Raw genomic sequence first — 22577 nt, 5'->3', positions numbered from 1 at the left:
AGAGCACACTTATCCAGCAGGGCTCCTACAGCCACTTCCTATTCTTGACAAGAAGTGGGAGTGCATCTCTATGGATTTTATTACGGGCTTGCCTAGGGCCTAGGGGCTTTGTATCTATGTGGTGGTGGATAGGCTGACAAAATATGCTCACTTCTTCCCTATCGCTACTGCATACTCAGCAACTCATGTGGCAGAGGTCTTCTTCAGGGATATTTTTAGATTACACGGGTTACCTCGGAGCATTGTGAGTGACAGGGACAGCCGCTTCATGGGTCATTTTTGGCAGGGGATATTTTGGTTGTTTGGCACTGAGCTTACACCTAGTACCAATTATCACCCACAGACTGATGGTCAAACAGAGATTGTAAACAAATGGGTGGAAGTGTATTTGAGGAATTATGTGGCAGATCAACAATGAGCTTGGGTCAGATGGATATATCTCTGTGAATATTGTTACAATACTATATATCATATGACTATACAAATGACACCCTTCATGGCACTTTACGGTTATGAGGCACCTAGTTTCTTAGATTTGTTGTTGGGAGACAGTCGAGTACCCCGTGCAGGTGAACTATTACAGGAAAGTAAGGATATAGTTGCTACTCTCAAAAACAACATTGATAGAGCTCAGAACCAGCAAAAATAGTATGCAGACGAGAAGAGGACTGAGCGTAGTTTTGAGGTAAATGATATGGTTTACCTCATGTTGCAGCCATATAAGTAGTCCACTCTCAAGAAGAGTGGTACAGAGAAACTCAAGCCATGCTATTATGGACCATTCAAGATCATCAAACGAGTTGGTGAGGTGGCTTATGAGTTGGAGCTTCCAACAGATAGTCGAGTGCACAATGTGTTTCATGTATCACGCCTCAAAAAGGCGTTGGGTCAGAATGTGATGCCTTCTGCAGTATTACCTCCCTTGAATGATGAAGGGAAATTGATCTTAGTGCCAGAATTCATTCTGGATAGTAGAGAGAAGCAGCTTCGCAGGAGAGTAATCAAAGAGTATCTAGTTAAGTGGAAAGATTTACCTATTGAAGATGCTACTTGGGAGGGAGAAGTGATTTTGCAGCATCCAACATTAAGATTACTTGAGGCCAAGCAATTTTAGGAGGGGCGGACCTATAATGTCCCATTTTTTTTATTTTTTGGGAGGAATTAATTATAAGGTTATCAATTAAAAAATATATATTACAAGGTAATGTTATAAATTAAATAAAAAAAGCTTCTAGAGGTTGCTGGAAGAAGCGGAGGAAAAATTAAAAAGGGAGGCCGACCTATCAAAGAAAAAAGAATAAATAGGCATTGAGGGCTCATTGCCTATCATCGAGACTTATTATTGATTTTTGCTTATGTGCGTTGTGGAGCCTAGGGTTTCTGCAAATAGTCACAATTGGCCATTGAGAACGAAAAACTCTCAATTGGTACACAATTTTGAGGGTGTGAGAGATCACCTGAATTATTGCAGCTGTGGGAAGGATATTTCAGTCCTTTCATTTGTGCTTAATTGCTGATTTGGAGTTTTAGTTGGAGTTGCACTTTCACCATATCATCTTCAGCAGTCAGTCTCCAGTATTTGATCAATCCAGGTTCTTCTTTTCAATCTGTAGTTGCAACAAGTTCTCAATTGTATACAGCCAGTTAGGGTTTCTTTGTAATGTGCTATGTCATAATGTTTTGGTGCTGAAATTTGCCATATCATTTGTAAAAACATTTGGTTTTCATTGAATGAATATTATTTCTTTTATTTCAGCAATATATTTTAGCAGTGTGTTAAATCTAGGGTTAGTTTAGTGGCCTATTGGTACGGGTCATTACAAACAGCATAATGGAAGGAAGCTTATTTAAACATGGAAACCTCTATTAAATAAGCTGCGGAAAACTTAATTGCTTTCCAAGTTTTGGATTCTTCTCCTCATTTTTGCCATGTTTTAGTTTTGTTCTTTGGTTATTTTAATTAAATAGTGTCTTTGTATTGGTGATAACTTATTATTATTACAAAGACAATGAGACTTCTATTTCCCACTGAATATTGGGATGAGGGGATGAAGGGCCTAGATTTGTGTACAAAAGTGGTAGGTGGGCATAGAGTCCCCACTGATATCTCTTGTTGTCATTTAGTAGATGTATGTAAGATATTTATGCCAATATATATTAGATTATAAGCATAATAGTTCACATTACCACCACCCACAATTGGGTGTAATGAAGGTCTAATGTGTAAATGACTTTGAAATTTGTGTTAAAAAGATTTTTTCATCCACTCACTCCATCCAACCTCCCTGGCTGCCATTATAGCTACATCTCTCAGTGTAATAAGAAACATTTAGATTGTGAGCTGTCTCTCTGTGTAACAATCAACCTTAAATTGTTAGCCAACATGGCATATCCTCCTCTAGATAGGTTTAGTTCCACGATGATGAGTTCCATTAGTGTGAGATGAAGTGTTAGATCTAAAGAATATACACAGTTATATTTCCAGAAGCATTAAGTGTACTAATGTTTAAGACAATAGTGAAATAAAATGCTCTTACAAATCCTCATCTGGATAAGTAAAAATCTTGCAGGTTCTGCCTTGTTGAGAGATGTTGTAGTCTGATCTCCATAAACCGCTGCATTTAGCAGTTATGCTGTAAGCATCAAACTCACTAATACTATGCGGAAAACATAAGTTCTTCTGGTAGTGGACTAAAAATCATTGCTTGCATTTGCATTTTATTTTGATGGTCAAAGTAGACTTATCCCTATGGCAATTAAATTTTATTTGGATATGTAGCAAATAATTGGTTTTTCTTTGATAGGTAATGGGCCGAAGCCCAGATTTATTATTATAATTTATTTGTTGAAAATAATAATAATAATTATTATGTGTTAAATTTGAGCACACTCGAACCCAAGACCTCCCAAATGAGAGGCGCACGACTTTACCATTGTATTGTAGGCTATTGCCTGTATATGTAGAAAACATTTATTTAACATTTTGGTTCTACAATAGTTGAAGCTTGATTCGAAATCACATGTTATCAATTACTAGTCCTTAAATCTTACATGAAAGCACACAAGTGAAAATATTTCAACAATTTTAAGGTCTTGAGAAATGCAAATGTGAAAATTATTTTCCTTTTCCCCTGAAGTTTTTCAAGAGATAATGGTCCTATTCAGATGAGATAACCATGTCATCTATCAAGCAGAGCACCTCTGTTACTTTGAGTCTATAACTTTTGAGGACTGGATGCCTCCACATTGAGGTGTGATATGAAAAAGGATCATTTTAAATCTCTAATTTCTTGGTAGGATGTAACTCAGCTTTAGATGGCATGTTAAATAGTGGTGAAAGAGAAAGCATGTGTGTCAGAATGTAGGTGGAGGGTAAGAAATGGGGGTTTGAGGCACTTTGTATGAAACCTTTGATTGCAAAAATGGGTGATTTTTTAATAACTCGGTGATTTTGTCAGGAGTGGGATTGTTCAAGAAATAGGGATGATCTTATCAACTAACAAATATGACAACTTCAAGTTTGTAATAGGTAATGATTTTGTAATCAATTTGGTGATTTTGTCAGAACAAGCAGTGGGTTTGTACAAAAAGTAGTTATAATTTTATCAAGTAGCAGATTTGCAGATTAATAATTGTTTTAAATCACCCCTTGTTGACAACAAGCTATTTTGAGATGACCTTTGAAATGACCTCTGCATGTGACTCAAATACCTCAAATTTCTCATCCTGTAAATGTCAGTGCCTTTTTGTGTTCCTTACAGGTTCGTTTAGACATGTTGGCCTACAAATAAAGCCCAGAAACATGGCAGTTGCTATTGTTAGAGATCTAAGTTGTAGGAGTGAATTTAAGAAAGGGCTTCATAGTGAGAAGTAGATTGCATAAACGAACTAGATTTGTAAGAGAGCTGTTAGTGATCATAGAGACTGACTAATTTTAGATTTAGGCTATTTGTGCACATAAGTGGCCCAGGACTGTAATTAGCATCGAGAAGTTTTGTATAAGTAGTGTGACACCGGCACGGGGGGATGTTAGGACAAGTTTCCAGGATGGGAAAAAAGGGCCTCAATTTGGGGATGGTAGGGTGGAGGGGGGCGGGGAAGGGAAAGGCGTGCTGCATATTATACATATAGAACTTGAAATGCTAATAATGAAAGGATGTTTTAGTATTACATGCCAAATTGAAATACTTGAACAAAGAAAAATTGCAACTCAAGCAAAACCATTGAACGATCAATATAGTACATATCCAATAGTGACATTCAAAAATCAAGATTCAAATTATTAGCAAGTAGGATTTATATATGCTCTACAAATATCAATTATATCATAAAGATGATTACAATGAGTAACATCATGCATGACATGAATCGTGATCAATACCAAAATGAGTACAAAATCATGTCAAGATGACAAAATGTGTGATGGGAGGCCTCTAATCATCCCCAAGCCAAAGTCCTCATAATTGGAACTACTGGACTCCTCATGCTCAAGTTTTGCCAAAGGAACACCGACCAACCCTAGATGTGTTTGTGCTACAGTCTTGTCCTCATCAATTTGAGATGGATCCTTTTGCACTACATCCCATTGTGCCATTGGGCTCTCTTAGTACATGTGTCTTGCAATCTACCATACACAAGACACTCTGTACAACAACTAGCTTCTTCGCTCTCTTAGAAGTAAGCCTGTTCCTCTTAATAGAGTGGGTGAAGCACCCAAGTACCCTTGACGTCGCCAAGAACCCAAGTACCCAAGTGGTACGGTGGTGCTTGGGCGATGTTGTGGGTACTTGGGTACTCCAAGTACCCGTCCCAAGAATGTCCCCTCATTGTTTACTCTTGGGTATTTGGTCTGGGTGTGCATCCTTGGGTTTCACTAATTTTACATGGATCCCAATTCACATTTTGTTTGACTTTCTTCCCATTTGGATTTCCCTTGAGTAAATCCCTTGTTTTCATTTTGTGGGTATTGCCTCATGCTCAAGGGTAAATCTTTTCTCCATTTTATAGGAATTGTCTTACTCTCATTTATATTTGCAAGTTTTCCTTGGAAGGCAGTGTTGATTTCTTTCACGAATATGTATTTTTGTGACTACTATATGGGTGTGGACAGTGAACCATAAATATTTGGTGGTGTTCAGAAAATAGGATAAGTAGGGAAAACATACAGTATTTGATTTTTAATTTTTTTTTAAACTAATAATAATAGTATTTTTAAAGAAATCTAAGAGAAAAAGAGAGAACTTTTGTTGAGTTTGTTAGGATTAACCACAGATAGAAATGACAGTTACATGAAAATATAACTAATATCATAAAATAATAGATTGCACAGAAGAGAACACAAGACACAAAGATTTAACGTGGTTCACCCAATCCCTAGGCTACGTCCACCAACAAGAAGTCCAATATTATTATTATCCAGTGATTAAAATCCACAATCCCTTACAACTCAATACTGCCGCAAGAAGCTACAATATCACTATACATTATGAAATCCTAACTCTAAATCTTTTTATACAAGCTTTTTACCTCTTACAAAACTAGGGCTAGAATAAGTCATCCAATAGAAAAATAGCAGCCGACGCCTTTTACAATATAAGGTCATTTTTGGCTTCAAGGGCCCTACCCCCCAAAACCCCCTTGGGGGCATTGCCCGTCGACCCCACCCTATATTGCAATAGGGAGTGCACTTGGGGTGTTGCCCCAGGACCCCACAAGGGCGCTGCCCCTTGACCTCGTCTTGGGGGCGTTGTCCCCAAACCCTCATAGAAATAATCTAGGAAGAAACCGCATCAAATAAACCTCTAAGTCTGATTACGCTCCATATCACAACAAAGTTTCCAATCAATATTCCACCATAAAATAATACAATTTGATATATTTTAAATATATAAATTTACAATAATGTTTTGAAATTATAGAGGCTACAAAAATTTGTTGAGTTTCAAGTCAATATTCTGCCATAAAATTTTTATCATTTGTTTACAATTATTTGCAAATTTAGGATACATCAGTTGTAAAACCTCCAAGGAATGTACCAATTACACATCACGGGTATTGTATTCAATTATAAAAACCCTAATTATTTTCCCATGCCAAATACACAAGGCTATGCCACCCTCATCATCTGTGTAGTATTCTAAAAAATCTAACTCTAAATGTTAAATAACATTGCGTAGAGGAATATCAGTAGTAGAGGAATGCATGATTTAAGGTAAGGTCCTACGGCGGGGACTTCTAAAAGCTTTCAGTGGGTGCTGCTGAACTTTTTTAAAGATTATTTTTAAGTAGGAGGTCCTACTAAAATTTGTAGTGGAGCTCATGCTTATTAGTTTAAGCTCCACAATTTATGGAAGTTGGTGGTCTCAAGTATTTTTTATTTAGCATATTCAATTTAGAGAATTGAATAAAATAAAAAAGTAAAAATAATAATAATTAATAAGAATTGAAAAATCTCATATGATTGACAAGTGACAAAAAAAAGCCTAAGCTAATAGGACAATTTCTAGGATTCCATCTTTTCCACCCACTCAAACTTGTGGCTCTAAAAGGTAAGGGTTGCTACTTTTGAGGAAAAGATCTCAATTACTCTTGTAGCAATATTTTTTTTACTCTATGGGCCCTTGCTCCATAAAAGTAGACCTGAAGCCCACCTCGTGGGACCATAGCCTTACTATTTTAATTTTAAGCTAAATGTTCCGGTTTAAGTTTCAGCTTTTACTTTGTGTCTTCTATTTTAATTTTGATGTAGTTTTATTTATGTTTAAATTTATTTAATTTTTTAAAAAATTGTTTGTTTTGTTTCAGACTAGGTTTTTTAGTGTTTAATCTTTTTTTTTTTAATTATTAATTCTGTGAAATTATTGTTAAGCGAGTTTTATACCGAATTCAAGTTCTTATTATTAAGTGTATAATAAAAAATGTTGATTAAATCTTTAATTATTTTTATTTTATTGTTTATTTAGTTTTTAGTTTATTGTTTCAGTCTTTTGAGTTTAATTTAATCAAATATTAATTTGTTCAATATCTTTTGCGCTACTTTATACTTTTTAAATAATGTTAATTATACTATTTTAAAGAAATTCTATTGTATTTTTAGTAAAAAAGTATTCAAATTATTTTTGTAAAGGTTGTTATAGGGAAAGCTGTCTCCTCCTCATAGATCTTATTCCCCCCTATTCAGCTATTTGTATTAGTTTTTTTTACCTTGTGTTAGTGGTCTCTCACTGCATTTGAGTTTTCTTTTGTTTCTTCCCCGTTTTGGGACTTAGGGGGTTTTCTCTTCCTTGATCTTTATATTGCATATTGATGCACTTTCAAGTCTGATTGACTTACTTTTGTTCAATAGTGTGTTAATATAATTTTTCTCTTTCTTTCTAAATATATTTATCAACTTATTTGTTTGGATGGGGAATTTATAGCTAAATATAAGTTTTCTGCAATGCAGTAATAATTATATCCCTATAATGCTTTTGAAGTAATGAAAATCTTCTTCTATAGCGAAAAAATTTGTGCTATTTAATGCATTGAAAAAGAAGCCTAATGAAATATTTATGTACAATAGAAGTTGTGGATATACAATCTGAAACAAAAAGTAGAATAATGGAAAGCAAAGACAATTGGTAGTATCTTCACTTGGAAAACCCTTTTGGGTCAAGTAAGATGATTGTTTTATACTATTGCAAAATTACCATTCCCCAGTACAACAATGAATCTCTCTTACTTCATCCTTGTGTGGACATAAATGGGCACATCAAAAGCAGTATTACTTGTTGCATGAAATCACACAAAAGAGAAAAGTAAGTGCTTTGATGCGTGGGGAGAAAAATAAAACCCAAAATAACCCCAAAAACTCAAAAATTCAAAATGAAATGTATGCAAATGATATATACTATATAGGAGTGTGCTTTATGAAAGTCATATCCAACTATATCCGTATTAGGGGTGTCTTGCAACAACCAAATTAAATAAATTTTATTTTTAATATATGTATTTTGCATGTTACAAGTTTTTATTTTTATTTTGGCGAAAAGTGGCATGCCACTTTGAATATATTTATTTATATATAAACCTGGTTCAATGGTTCACGAAGGGAAGAACCAATAAGAGACTCTCCAATCGTTACCAAATATAGAGTAATAGAAAATTATACAATAATGTATACATTAAGACCAACTCTGGATAAAAGTAGTCGAAGCCCTTATAAAAATGGGCCATATACAACATACATGTATGTGACATAAACAAAACAATTTACACCAGCTAGTCACTATACATAAAATACACCACAAAATGTCTTGCCGTATTTACAAGTATCGGTCCCAAAAATTAAGCCCCTTAGAGCTCCACCAAAGCTTACTGTTGAAACACATTTAAAAAACAAAAAACCATCCTATAGCCGATGACAGCAGACCCGCTTCAAAAAATCCCAAATCCACCGAATATTACCCATTCCTCTCAAAAACAGCTCTATGAAACTGGCTCCCAATCCATCACAACCGGGGCCCCTTCATCCGATAAATCCATTCGAGCAAATGGATTATGAATTTGCATTAAATTCACTGAGCTCCATTCATAAACTTCCATGCGTATCCTATTCCTCCCGAATCCTTGCATGTTTCCCAAATCGTCATGCCCATGACTAAGTAAATCAACAATGGACTGAACTTTCCCTTTTAGAAAAGTAGCGGCTTCTCCCAATATAAAATCATTATGGCTCCACAAAATACTATCAATCAGCCTGAGATTCCTGTCTACTACCACACTTTTAAGAGATAAAAGAAACTTTAGAAATCTTTCATCCCTCCTAAGCGCCAAATTTTCAAACACACCCCCAATTGGGGCCAGACCCATTTGAAGATCAAATTTCCTTAATTCCTCTTCAATTTCTGATTTCCCAATAACATTATATCGCACCACCTTGTCAGCAATATGAACAACTCCATCCAAATCCAATAGAAGATCCATAACGTAAGTTAAAAATAGAGATACAACTTGTGACGGCAATATCAGTCTTGGTAAAACTGGAAAGAGAAAATCAGCCCCCAAAATCCCCATAACATCTTCACGGCACTTGACACACTCAAAATAGAAAATTTCCTCCAAATTACCCATGGACAACCAGCTAGAGAATGGCATTTCCCACCCAATGCATTTCAAAGAGACTCTAGCATAATTACTGCTGCCCTCCATCACACTAAAACCAGGAACCACTACCAAAATCGCAGCCAAATTTTATGCCAACGTGAATGCAATAACCAGCATCAGCAAACCCTTATAACATTTACTTCACACATTCGATCATCAATATTCATCAAAAAATCCATCTCCTATTAACATAGTCTCGTACCTCACATACTTAAATCGCAGCCAACTAGTTGAAATAAATGCATAGCACCTTGTATGATCATGCACATTGTACGACTTACATTCACGTTAGCCACAAAATCTTCAATAATAATGAAAAAGTCTGACAATGAATGCTTCCAGCATCCTTTTGCAAATAGCTTAGCAAGCTTGAAAATCCAATCATGTATAAGGTAAAGCACGTGAAGTATGGATAGCTGGTAGCAATTATCATATGTTTAAATCAAAAAATAAACAATGATTTTCCATCCTTCCACTCCAAAATTTCCTAAATAGAGATAAATAATATTTTATCCTGATCTATCTCCTTAAAAAGGTTAGGAAACTTTATAGCATCAAATTCTCTTACTGACTTATGTGCACCCTGCAAATCACAACCCAAATTAGACAAAATATCCACAACTCGGTTTCCCTCTCTCAAAGTGTGGGAAAAAGACACGGAATTAAATAGATCAATTATGCTCTAGGCTTTATGAAGAATATATCCAAATTTCCAATTTTCCACTTTCCACTGTATACATGCATTTATTACCAAGGTGGAATCTCCCTCTATGTGAATATTTCTAAAATTCATGCTTAACGCCATATCAACCCCAAACAGAAGGGCCATTGCCTCTACACAATTATTTGTTCTTGAAAGAATTTTTTGAGCTAACATTTCAATCACCTTACCTTCATGATCTCTGATACACGCCCCTATACCTGAAGCTCCAGGATTTCCTCTAGAACAGCCATCAAAGTTTAACTTTAAAATTCCCTTCTTAGGAGGTATCCATCTTACTTTCCTTATATTTATTTTAACACTTGGCCCTAAAATAATAAAATTGTAACTCGGAGAAGGTAAATTTGTCCATCTATTTGACATTTAAATGTCCCATCTTGTAACAATTAGATGCTCATTTTTTTTTTCACATGTGCCAAAACCACTTCAACTATTGAACCTTCTTAAACTTTTAACACTCCTATATCTGTATGTTGCTGTCTGAAAATTCGTTTGTTCCTTTCCCACCATAGAGCCCAAATGACTAAAGCTGGAATACATTTCCAAAAGCAAGCATAGAAGGAATGATTATCCGGAGATGGCCAATCATTAAACAAATCCCATAATGTATTTGGTAATGGAAACATAACATTTAACTTCTGAAGAACAAAAAACCAACATTGTTGGGCCATTTTACAATGAATGAATAAATGATCAATTGATTCAAGTTCCTTTGAACATAACACACATTGAAAATTTTGAATTATTTTCATTTTTTGCATTTGTTCTCTTGTCAAAATTCTCTTTCTAAGGGCCAGCCAAGCAAAGCAACCAGCTTTTGGCAAAACCACTAAATTCCAACAAAACTTATAAGCCCTTGATTTTCTCAAACCTAGTTGTTGATTTGAAGCAGCCCAATAACCAAGTTTTACCGAATATCTTCCTTCCTGGTCAGGAATCCATATTAATTCATCATTCTTATTTGACACCAGCACAATTCTAGCCTTGCACATGCTAACAAAATCCCTCTTCATTTCCTTTGGTATAGGAAGATCTTTCGGATTCTTCCAGCTAACTACTCCTAAGATTGGATCCACCTTCTTAAAATATTCTGCAACATAGTTACCCCAATGCTCACAAAAAATATATTTCCATTCCCCAAAAGAATGCATTGTATTTAAAACTGGTAACCCATTCCAAGAATCTTCCCAAAATAAAGCTCTAACCCCATTATTGATTTTCCACAAAAGATATTTGGTAACCAAGTCTTGAGATTCCACCATAAAGTTCCAAACCGCAGAGCTTTTAGGTTACCTGATCTAATGTAAAAATCCTTGTAGGTGCTGATGAATCTAAATATTTCCATTGCATAATCTTACGCCATTTAGCATCTGCTTTTTCATACATGAACCACACTAACTAACCCCCAAAAGCTTTATTCCTCCATTCCAGATTTGGCAAATTTATGCCCCCTACACTTTTGTCAATTGACATTACTTTAAGTGATATTAATGGAATTTTCTTAACTCGACATATTTTTTGACCATAAGAAACCTCGAATAATGTTTTCAATCTGCTTAATAACATTACTAGGAGCTGATAATACAGAGAAGAAATAATTTGGGATAGTAGCAAGAACAGATTTGATTAACATAATGTGACCCGACAGAGATAACCATCTCACCTTCCAAGACATAGTTCTAGCTTTAATCCTTCCAATAATATTTTTCCAATAAGAAGTCTTGTTGCTACCCATGAAAAAAGGAACTCCCAAATATGTAGAAGGAAGATGATCCTGCTCAAAATCTAGAATCTTGCAAATTCTTTTCCCAACATCAGCCCTTGTATGGAACAAAAAAACCTTAGATTTTCCAGTACTAAGCTTTTGCCCAGATAACTTTTTTATAAGTCCAGTCCAGACTTTATATATTTTGCCTCCTTAATGCTTGCTAACCCGAACAGTAGAGTATCATCCACAAATAACGAATGGGTAACTACTAAATCCTTCCCTCCAAATTGAATACCCTGCCACCTATCCAATTGTTGGGTTTAGTAATAGCTCTGCTAAAAGCTTCTGCCATCAGAATAAATAAAGCTGGAGATAAAGGGTCGCCCTGCCTGATACCTTGTGAGGACTTAAACTATCCTTCTGGAGATCCATTAATGAGAATTGAAAAGTAGGCTCCCAACACACAAGCTTTTATCCATTTACACCAACCCTCACCAAAACCCATTTTCTCCAAAACTTTGAAAAGAAAGAACCAATTTACCCTATCATATGCTTTCATCATATCAAGCGTGATGAAGATAAGTGATGCTCATTAATAAAATGCAAAGTTTCATGTGCAACTATTGCTCCCTCCAGTGTTTCTCTACTAGGCACAAAATCTCCCTGTTCTGAAGAAATAATCTTAGGCAAAATGAGTTTTAATCTAGAATAGATGGCTTTGGTAAAGATCTTGTAAATGGTATTACACAAAGATATGGGTCTAAAATCTGAAAAAGATTGTGGATCCCCATTCTTATTGATAATAGCACATTTGTGGCATTGAAATTTTTCAGCATTATCCCCTTCCTTCTTGAGAACTCTAAGGCTAATAATAACTCCCAACCAAGAACAACCCAACAATTCTGGAAGAATAAGGCCATAAAACCATTAGGCCCGGGAGCTTTATTAGGTGGGAATTATTTTACCACTTGCCAAATTTCATCCATAGAAAAAGGTTCCATAAGAGCAAGATTATCCTTGTCTGAAACAATGCTTGGGACAGCATCAAGAAATAAAGCAAGTTGGTCTTCACAAATATCTTCTTTATACACCGGATCAAGAAGTTCCTTACAAATTTTTACCCCTATCCTCTTAATTTCTGAATCCTCTTTGATAACCTTACCTGATTTCTGATCCAAAATAAAGAAAATAACATTACTTGCTTTCCTCTGACTGGCTGCAGCATGAAAAAACTTCTTATTACGGTCTCCCTCACTATGTCATAACTCTCTTGATTTTTGCCTCCAATACTCTTCTTCTCTACTACAAAACTCCATCCACTTAGACTGCTTCTCCTTTTGAATGGAAAATAACTTTGAATTTAAGCCAGACTTTATAATTTCTTCAGTTATCTCTGACAATTCCTTATGCACAACTTTCTTTTCTTCAAAAATGTTTTTATAAACTTGTTTATTCCACACTTTAATTTTGTTTTTAAGGTATTGAAGCTTCTTAAAAAATTTAAACATACAATTCCCCTTTTCTACTGGTGCACGGACCCACCATTGTCTAATTAGAGGCAAAAATTGAGGATGTCTAAACCACATTCTTTCAAATTTAAAAGAGGACTTCTGCTTGCCCACCGATTCTGAATTGTTCTTTTCTAAGTTTAAGGCAACTAGAAAATGATCAGATCTTGGAAATGATAAAATTTCCGAAATAAAGCAGACTGAGGTTAAGTTCCAAGCTTTGGCAATTAGAAATCTATCAAGTTTCTCCGCAATTTGCAAAACCCATCTCTTTTATTAAATGAAGAGAAAATACCATTAGAAGACAACACCTCAGGCAAATCATTATCACAAATAAATTTGTCAAAATCTTCCATAATTTTCACAGAAGGAAAGATCGCTCCCTATTTTCCTTTTATATTTCTGATTGCATTGAAATCTCCTCCTATTATGCAGTTCTGGCCCAAAAGATCTCTAAGTTTATTAGAAATTTCATTCCAAAGCTTTAGCTCGTCCGTGCCACTAGTTGGACCATATACATTAAATACCATCATAGAAATATCAAAATGTTCAAAATAACAACATTGCCAACCTGATCCTTTATCCAATGAGTGACTTGAAACTGACCTAGGATTCCACGAAGTGATTAGCCCTCCTGATGCCCCAATGCTAGTTACATGAATAGACTTCCAACTTTTCCATTTTGCAACTGTATCTTGAAATTTACTATCTGATAATTTTGACTCTTGCAGCAGAATACTGTCACCTTTCGAATTCTCTAATAACTCTTTAATTCTACCTCTTTTGTCAGCGGCATTATGCCCCTGACATTCCATGTAATGATCTTCATATTTCAACCAGAGGACGTTTAGTCCTTCTGGTAATTCTCTTGGCTGAATGAAATTTGTCTTCCAAAGTAGATTGAATCCCCGCAGTAATTTCTTCCTGAGCTTTCATGATTTTACTTTTCCTACCACGAGTCTTAGGGGTATGAACAACAACTTGTTTTTCACCAGGTGATTTCATTATTGAGAAAGTTTTTGAAAAATCAAACTTGATCTCCCCTTCCTCCTAACTTTTACAAGTATACTGATCAGCCTGAACACTGGAGTCTTTCCATTCATTGACTACTGGCCCCTGATTTAAATCATTATCCTCATGCAAACAATTTGAATCCTGAATATTTTCTTCTCTATTAATTTCATCTGCTATTAGCTTATACTGCTCCGAAACAATAAATCAAATATCTCCTCTGCCAAATTTAAAAGATCCTTTTCCACATTATATCCCAGATTAACACTCTTCATGACTTCTTGACATTGTGGAATAAAATTTTCCAATGAAGAATTGTTAAACATTACTTGCTGACTGATAATGTCCTCACTAGGCCATCTGCAATTTTCCATGGTAGCAATAGGATACTCTTTGAAAAAAATCTCTTGATGCGTATGATTCCTTACTAATAAATGATGAACTTTATCAACATGCTCCATAAATTTGAACTGATCCTTAAAACTTACACCTATAATGCAAATAGAGAATTGCAGAGCAAATTGACATTAAGCCATACTTATGTTTTGGAATAAAATCTGCTTATGAATCACTACCTCTGAGACTGACTTTTGCTGAACAGGGAGTTTACTGCTATGATTTATTTCCCTTAGAGACAAATCTTGCTGATTTGATCTTAAACCTTCCACTATGGATGAGACTAGTGAACATTTCTTTCCATTATTCATGACTGATTCTGCTCTAAAATCAGCATTGCCTGCAATCCTACTGACTAGAGCCCTAGAATTACTGAGATCCTGCAAATGATAAACGCCCTGAATATTTTGATGATTTAAACTTTCAGACTGAATGGGAGGTGATATTTCATTTATAACCCCTACATCCACTCCAATCCCAACCCAGTTTGGTGGAACTTCTGAGACCTCTTCTTGATATGGATTCGAGGCTTTTCAATACTTACAATGTTCAACCATCGTGGAGTGATCTTCACATACCATAATCCTATTTGTGGTATTCCCACGACATGCTGTGTTGAAGTGTCCTAATGACATAGCATGTTTTTCAATTTCCTCTAGCCCTTGAATAACAATATTTTGGTTCCATACACCCCATTTCGAGTGACAGATTAATTTAACAGGTGCTGGTTTTTTATTACTCAAAAGGATGCAAACCCTAGCCGACCTGAGGACTTGCTCAAATGGGATCAGGTCATGCTTTATAAAGATACCCATCTTATTTGCTAATAGTTCAACAATCTCAGGATCATGATATTCCAAAGGCAAATCTGGAAATTCTACTCAATGTGGGAAGAAATTAAAATCATCCGGTTTCGGAACAAAATTCGGTGTAAAGTGATATGTGGACATACCAAAACCCTTACAGAACCACCCTTTAAATTTGTGTACCCTATCTCTATACATGGCAGAGTAAGATAAAGCTGTAAAACAATTAGGGGTTCATTCATGAAACAGAATATCTTTCATACCTTTCCAGTTTGCCTTAAAGTTTTTATTTTTATTAAACTAGCATTTTTATTAATATTGAATCATCACAACATTACAAAGAATAACAGCAACAAGAAGTAGCTGAAGACCTAATTGGTAACTATGCTAGGGACCGTCCATTTTAGTGTTTAGAGATCAACTGTATGTATGGTTTATTCCATGCAAATTTGTTTCTGAGAATGATGCAATTTTTCCAATTTCATATAATCATAATCTACAACATACCCAAAATAATTGCTGCAAATATGATAATGGCAAGTGAGACAAGTATAGTTCTTTATGATTCCATCTGTTGTTGCTCAATAGTTCTGAGTAAAATTTACATATTATTTTTAATTAAAGTTTCAAGATGGTAGCTATTTATCAATTGATTGCAATTTTATCGAAGTTTTATATCCAGTCAAATGAATATTTTCTTATCCATGTGATTTTGTTAGTAGAAATAAAATGAAAGTATCAATGATCAGAATTATATAGTTTTTCTTTATTGATAGTTTTGAATGATGAAACTTACCTTCTTTGAATGCAATTATGTAGTACAATTGGAGAGCTATATGAATACGACAAGAACTCAAAGCCGTCATGGAAGAAACATATCTGGGGTAAATCAATGGTTGAAAACATCTCTCTAGCACCATCAAGAGGCAGTACTTTACATGGTTTGGTCGGATCCAATTCACAATCACTTTTTCTGTTAAGCAAGGTAAATCTTGTGATTTCGTCCAATGCTAAAATATTTTCTTGTTCTATTCTAAACAATTTCAATTGGTTTAATCAGTAGACTTCAGGTAACTAAAATCAATTCTTATCCCTCATTATTTTTCCTTGGATTTTTCACATTGTACTGCCAATACAATTCTTGTACTTTGATGTCCCCGTCTGATAACTTCAATTGTTGAAACTATTTTCTTAACTTCGCTTAAGCTATAGAAACTGTCAAGCATTCCCATGCATTTTACAGTTTGTATGTCAATTTTAAGGTTTTCAAATAGCCTAGTAGTCCTTGGGAAAGAAAAAGATAGTCTAGCAATTACACCTAAACTTGGCATGATGATCCTCATTCATGTATTGATATACATTGCAATCCATCACTGAACAACAAGAGTTCATCTTATTTGCCACCCATTTTGATTGTATAGAAATAATAAAAAAATTTAAGTGCTTAAACTAACAGAATTTACATTACTTCATTTTTGGTTGCACAATCATGATATAGTTCTTGTTTTTAGGATTATACAGATTGATCAAATTGTGTTGCTGGTACTTGTGAGAACTGATTGGAGTTCATTTGGATCTGTAGGATGGCCTTCTGCTGGAAAGGCAATTGTATCAAAGAAAATGGAAGTGGCTGATACATGCAAGTCCAAAAGGTCTTTCTTTTAGTGCCTTAGGGCCTATTTTGGTAAATGAAACATCTGGAACAAAGACATTCTCATTATTTCTGACAACCACAATAGGGTCAGCATATGAGTACCAGCTTCCAAAAATTTCAGGTATATTCTCTCTTTTTAATGCAAATATATAAAAATGTTGAATTCTTTGAGCCATAAGATGTGAATATAGCCAGTGGTCTCTGTTTGTTGGTGAAAACCGTAAAATTCTATGTTTCTCCTGACACTTATAGCAGTAAGAAGCAGAAACAAGCCATAAACCTATTCCATGCATTGAGGTGAATGCTTTTCCTTCAAACCCAATAAAATGTTGCTACTTTTGGAATTGATACGTGTGTAAGAATCTCGAGTATAGACCTATGGAGAAAATACTTGCTATTCACCACATTACTGTTCTCAATAAATCAGTATTTTAAAATTTTTTGGCAACTTTTAAGAAATTTGTGGTAGAATAAAAGCTCTTAATTAATGCCTAAAGTGCTCCCACCATCACATGCCTGCCTTGCATTTGGGGTGAAGAGGCCAAGCACCAAATATCTAGGTCTTTTTGGTTTCATGCACCATGCTTTGTAGGTTGAGAATCAAAAGAAATAAAATAATTTCATCTGTGCTGAGGTCTAGGGTTAAAATATTCAGTTTTTACCAAACAATTAGAAGCAAGTTGAGCAATGGAGTAGTTGCTAATTTCGAAAATTAGGGTGATTTTTTTGATTGAATGCCTGTGAAATTTGAAATGTGACAAAAGCTGAGAGACAAAAAAAAAAAAACTGGTGTGGCACACATACATGCAAGAAATAATTCAGGTTTCAAATGTGACCATTTATTTTTCCTATGGACCTAATTGTTTTGCATCTGGTTCTTTCTAGTGAAAATGCCACCACTATATTTTACATTGCATGAACTTTCATTTATTTAACAGCATTTCTTATTTTTTATGCTTGGAAACTGACTTCTTTATGCTTTATGAGCTCACATGGATGTTTTAGAAAATATCTCTAGGATTTATAACATAAATTGGACTCAAGGAAAACACATTTATAAAATTAATAACCTATGTGAGCTTTAATGGGAACATTTCTGTAAGCCACCATAGTGGAAAATTGATAACTAATTAAATGTATGCCTTTTTGGGAACATTTCTTTAAGCAATCAGTGTTAAATTACGACTTCTGAGGACTAGCTAATCATGATTCACGAATTAAATGTGGACCATTTGAAAGAGAAATCTATAAAGCATTTGGTGCTGTAAGTAGAATTTTACTTGATGATACTGCCTTTTATTCTGGGTGTTAATTGTTTTCAATCAAATTATGGCTATAATTAGCATGCATATGTAATTTACAATGAATTCAATATCTCAATGTTTACCCAAACAATATGTTATGCTTATATGGGTTAGGAATGTCAAATAGAAGCAATATTCTCATTTATGTTAGGAGCATGAATAAAACCCTTTGTGGTTATAGATGTCAAATGCACTTGGTTTTCTAGAATCGAATTTGTCTATGCAACTAACATGAGCCAGAAATTTCCTCAAGAAACATGTGGAATATGAAAACCCCATTTACTTTGACCTTGCTTTTTCACATATCAATTTCTATTTCACGTAATATTATCCTCAAGTTCTTTCTATCAAACTTTGATTAGTTTGCTTGTATGAATGCTTCTTATTTTCTCATATATTCTGCTTTTAATAAAAGACAGGTATAGCACAAAGAAATATGATACCTTCAAAGTGGATAGACCATAGACAGCCATTTGATGCTAAAGTTGCAAGATCTATTCCAGGAGTGTTGCTTCAGGTTGGCAGGATTGTTTTTCCATTAGATGATGGTCGACTTGGGGAGCTTCATTTGTCAGGCCTTGGTGGGGAAGATGTTGGCCCATCTCCACAAAGTGTGTTTCGACGAAAGTTATTTGCTAGTTATGAATGGTCAGTAATAGATGCACCTGAAAGTGAAGGTGGAAATGCAGGATATTGTACAGAGTCTCAGGGACCTTGGAATTGTGTTGAAGGACTCAAGGATGCACAAGGTCAAGATCAAATAACTGATTCTGGAATCTCGTCAGCAATGAGAAGGAAAAAAGGAAGAGCTTATCAGAGCCGTTCGTCTATTCAAAAGATGCATAGGCATAGTTTACATTCTGAAACCAATGATATGTACAAACCCAATAACAATATTGACACCCTTTTCCGAATTCGTGCTATGCAACCGGATAGATCCTTTTTCTTGGTGACAGATGATGGGATAACCTTTGAGCACCTTCTGAATGAAAACTTATGGATTTGGTTGAAACACGATCATTCATCTGTTGTTCGTGGCATATTAGGAGTATACAATGGTAGTTTGTTTGTTGTTGACAATTATGGTAATCTCTTCATCCGTGAGAGGAATGCTACTGGTTTAATATGGTTCAACTGTAGTACCATGGAAGGAGGAAGACAAGTGACACTAGGATCACCGTGGGATGTTCATGGTCAAGATCGTAAGGTTACAGCTGAGGATGCACTGTTTTTCATTGACAAAAATGGAAACCTTATTCAGTTTACAGTTAAGTCAATAAACTTTGGTTGAAATAAACTGAATATAACTTTTCTCAAATTTGAAAGTCTTTTGGTTAAAATAAAGTTTTAGCGTTTCAGTAATAGTCATATTTACCTTTAATAATCTTGTTTCTGTAGGTTGCATTGAGAAAATTTGTATGGCAAGACTGTGGTCAGCCAGATAATACACAAGTTGCCTCCATTGCAGATCAAGAACTGTTGAGGTACAATATAGTTTTTGTGATAGGAAATGATGGGCATCTCTACCAATATAACCGTGTTACAAAGCTGTGGTATGAACATGATCAAGCCCCACATTTGGTGCTATCAAGGTTACCTGGGGTGGTTGTCAGGCCATCTTTTATGTCTATGTCAGCTTCACTATTTATGCGGTCAGAAGATGGTGGACTCGTAGAGTTTCATTGGCATACAAGAGATGGATGGAAATGGATTGTGCATGGAATGCCAGAAAATGATGTCACCCTTTCAACAGCTCCTGGCCCAAGTTTTGATGGTAATCAATTGTTTGTGGTTGGCACAAATGGCGAAGTCTATAATAGGTATATAGATGACAGTACATGGAAATGGAGAAGATTTGGTTTTCCATCGGTAGAAATCATTAATCCTTTTCCAAATGAGTCTCTAAGGGACATGGCATACAAAGAACAAAAGTTACATTCTGATCACAAGGAACAGAATAAGGAGTTCAGGCATGAGACTAAATACCATAATAGTCCAGGTTCTATGTCTGGTCACCACATTTACTTCATTGATATTGACTGCGATGAAAAGGTAAGACTTGTTTGTTTTTTCTCAAAAGAATTAGAATTTTTGTCCTTCACAAAAGATACAATTGGCACTTTTACTTGTAGGAATTCTATAATACACTTGAAATGGATGAATTATTCCTTTTTTGGAGGACTTGATGGATTGCACAATATTTTCAGGTAGCGCCACTTCGTCCGGTTCCCTTTTCTAAACAGTCTGTTCTCTTCGTGTTGAGAGATGGCAGGGTAAGGAATATTTCACTTAATTTCAACACATTATTCCTTAAACAATGACTAAGTTAGTCCTCCTGGGCTGAGTGAATATCCAACAGTGAGTGGAATTGTTCACCTCACCTTGTTGGAGACGGTGCTCACCCTGGAATGTGTATCCAGAAGTAGAACAGATTCCGGGCATATAAAAAGCTGCAATTCTGAATAGTTGGTTCATATATCTCTTTATTTCCTGGAAAATGTCTAATACTCAAGAAATTTCATCTTTGCAGCTTGGAGAACTAAGGAAAACAGAAAAAGGCAGTTGGCATTGGGTTCGTATAATAAACACACCAACAAGCCGCTGCAAGTCAAGTTATTTGACTGCTTCTCCCTCTTGATTGCTTTTTGTAAAGAGTCAACGTTGTGACCTGTGTACATGTCCTCAGAAAATGTCCAGCTAAGCCACTCTGCTTCTTTGTATGGCACGGCATGGCACTAGGACATTGAAAACATGCTAGCAACGAGAATCCAGATGTAAATAACACAACTGTAATAAATGCAAAGATGTATATCCGTTTTTGTTGGCTAAATGCCAACTCCCACTTAGTCATAAGAAAGGATGTATACATGTATGTATATATATCTCTTGCTTGTTTTGGCCAGAGTTGTTGGGCATGTACCCAATCTTATGTCAAATACACATTGTCTTTCATTTTTTGTTGTGTTGGGTAGGGTTGTGATTGTGCCAAACGTGAAGGGACAGAATGAATTAAAGTGTAGATCTGTGAATAATAAGATCATAAAAATGTTACAAGAACATAGCAGTGGGGCTCGCAGTCAATGAATGTCAACCATATGGTATTACTATTATTGTTTTGTTTATTAGCAGATGGAAGAAGTAGGATACCCGACTATGACACTACAGTTAAAAACTTAGGGAGAGCCTGTGCTTACAAGCAATTAAGGCAGACTCTGTATCTGTAAGTGACTCACAAAAGAATGTCCAATAATTTGGTTAACGAATGTAATTCATTCATTATGACCAAATGAAATTGGGAAACTTCAGCACCGTGTGTTATCAGCATGGGCGAATCTTCTCCTTAAATTTCTCATAGTTAGAATCTGGGGCTGTTTCTGAGTGCTTGAAAATAAATAATGTTCTCCATAGCACAAAATTCAAGTTGAGATTTTTATGGAATTAAATGATGGTGTTTATATGGGAAACCAAGGAGGAGGGCATATATGCTGTAACTATGACATGTACTGTGTGAGCTACAGGACAAGGTAGATGACTGCAACTGACAAGTTATCAAACAATGAATATATTGACCACTAGAAGAGGTAGGACACAGATATGGAGCAGAGAAGAAATAGCTCCCTGCAGTGTGCAGTGATAATTAGACGTTAAAAGTTGACTCATGTAAAAATCAATAGATATTGTCATAATGATGATTGAATGCTCACCTTATGTATATCACAGATAACTGCAATTTTGTGCAGCTGCAGACTTCATTGTCCAACTCATGGAGAACTTTAGTTATTGAAGGAAAGTGAGATGTCAACTTACAGAAGCTTCTGCATAGAGTACTGGATGCGGAAGTAACTGATGGATCATGACCTATAGAGGTCTACAAAAAGGAGAGTTGAACAAAGCACCGACCCTAAAAATTCATTCCTGCATCATGTCTAGTTCTACAGAAGTATTATAATGTACTTGAAATCCATGCACCAGTTGACAGGATCACCTCTCTCCTGAGGTGCCAAACCCTACACCTCAAGAAAACCCTATCTGAAATCTCCCTTATCTTGACCCCCATTGATCTATGAAATGCTAGTAGCCTCTCAAAGGAAAACAAAAAACAAAACTTGGAAAACTTGGAGAGGAGGTTGGTTGTAGGTCACAAATGGACATGACAATCCATAGCTTCGGAATGGAACTCAAATCCTCACTTTGTTTACAAATGCATAGAAGACCTTCAAGGCTTCATCAAACATCATACTTATAGATTAATCTCCAAGTCCATCCTTCCTTCTAGAGAGGTGAATGGTGTTGCCTAAAAGATGGAAATCCACGCATTTATCATT

General features: G+C 35.4%; 1 protein-coding gene across 3 annotated transcripts in view; it reads left to right on the top strand.

Annotated features, from left to right (window-relative positions):
* Positions 1–21188, top strand: part of LOC149536813 (uncharacterized) — a 57466-nt gene extending 36278 nt beyond the window's left edge. For all 3 annotated transcript variants that reach the window (XM_089804654.1, XM_089804655.1, XM_089804656.1), the window contains exons 5-10: positions 16114–16279; positions 16877–17069; positions 18672–19519; positions 19651–20304; positions 20460–20525; positions 20783–21188. In XM_089804654.1, the coding sequence (XP_089660780.1) occupies positions 16114–16279; positions 16877–17069; positions 18672–19519; positions 19651–20304; positions 20460–20525; positions 20783–20890 (2035 nt within the window). In that variant the 3' untranslated portion in view covers positions 20891–21188. The remainder of the gene's footprint in view (positions 1–16113; positions 16280–16876; positions 17070–18671; positions 19520–19650; positions 20305–20459; positions 20526–20782) is intronic.
* Positions 21189–22577: the final 1389 nt, after the last annotated feature.

Source organism: Cupressus sempervirens, chromosome 10 (genome assembly GCF_028749045.1).
Source record: "Cupressus sempervirens isolate cs-2001-9-10 chromosome 10, ASM2874904v1, whole genome shotgun sequence".
In the NCBI taxonomy this organism is placed as follows: domain Eukaryota; kingdom Viridiplantae; phylum Streptophyta; class Pinopsida; order Cupressales; family Cupressaceae; genus Cupressus; species Cupressus sempervirens.
The sequence above is the reverse complement of the archived record's forward strand: the minus strand, read 5'-3'. Positions and strand labels throughout refer to the sequence as shown.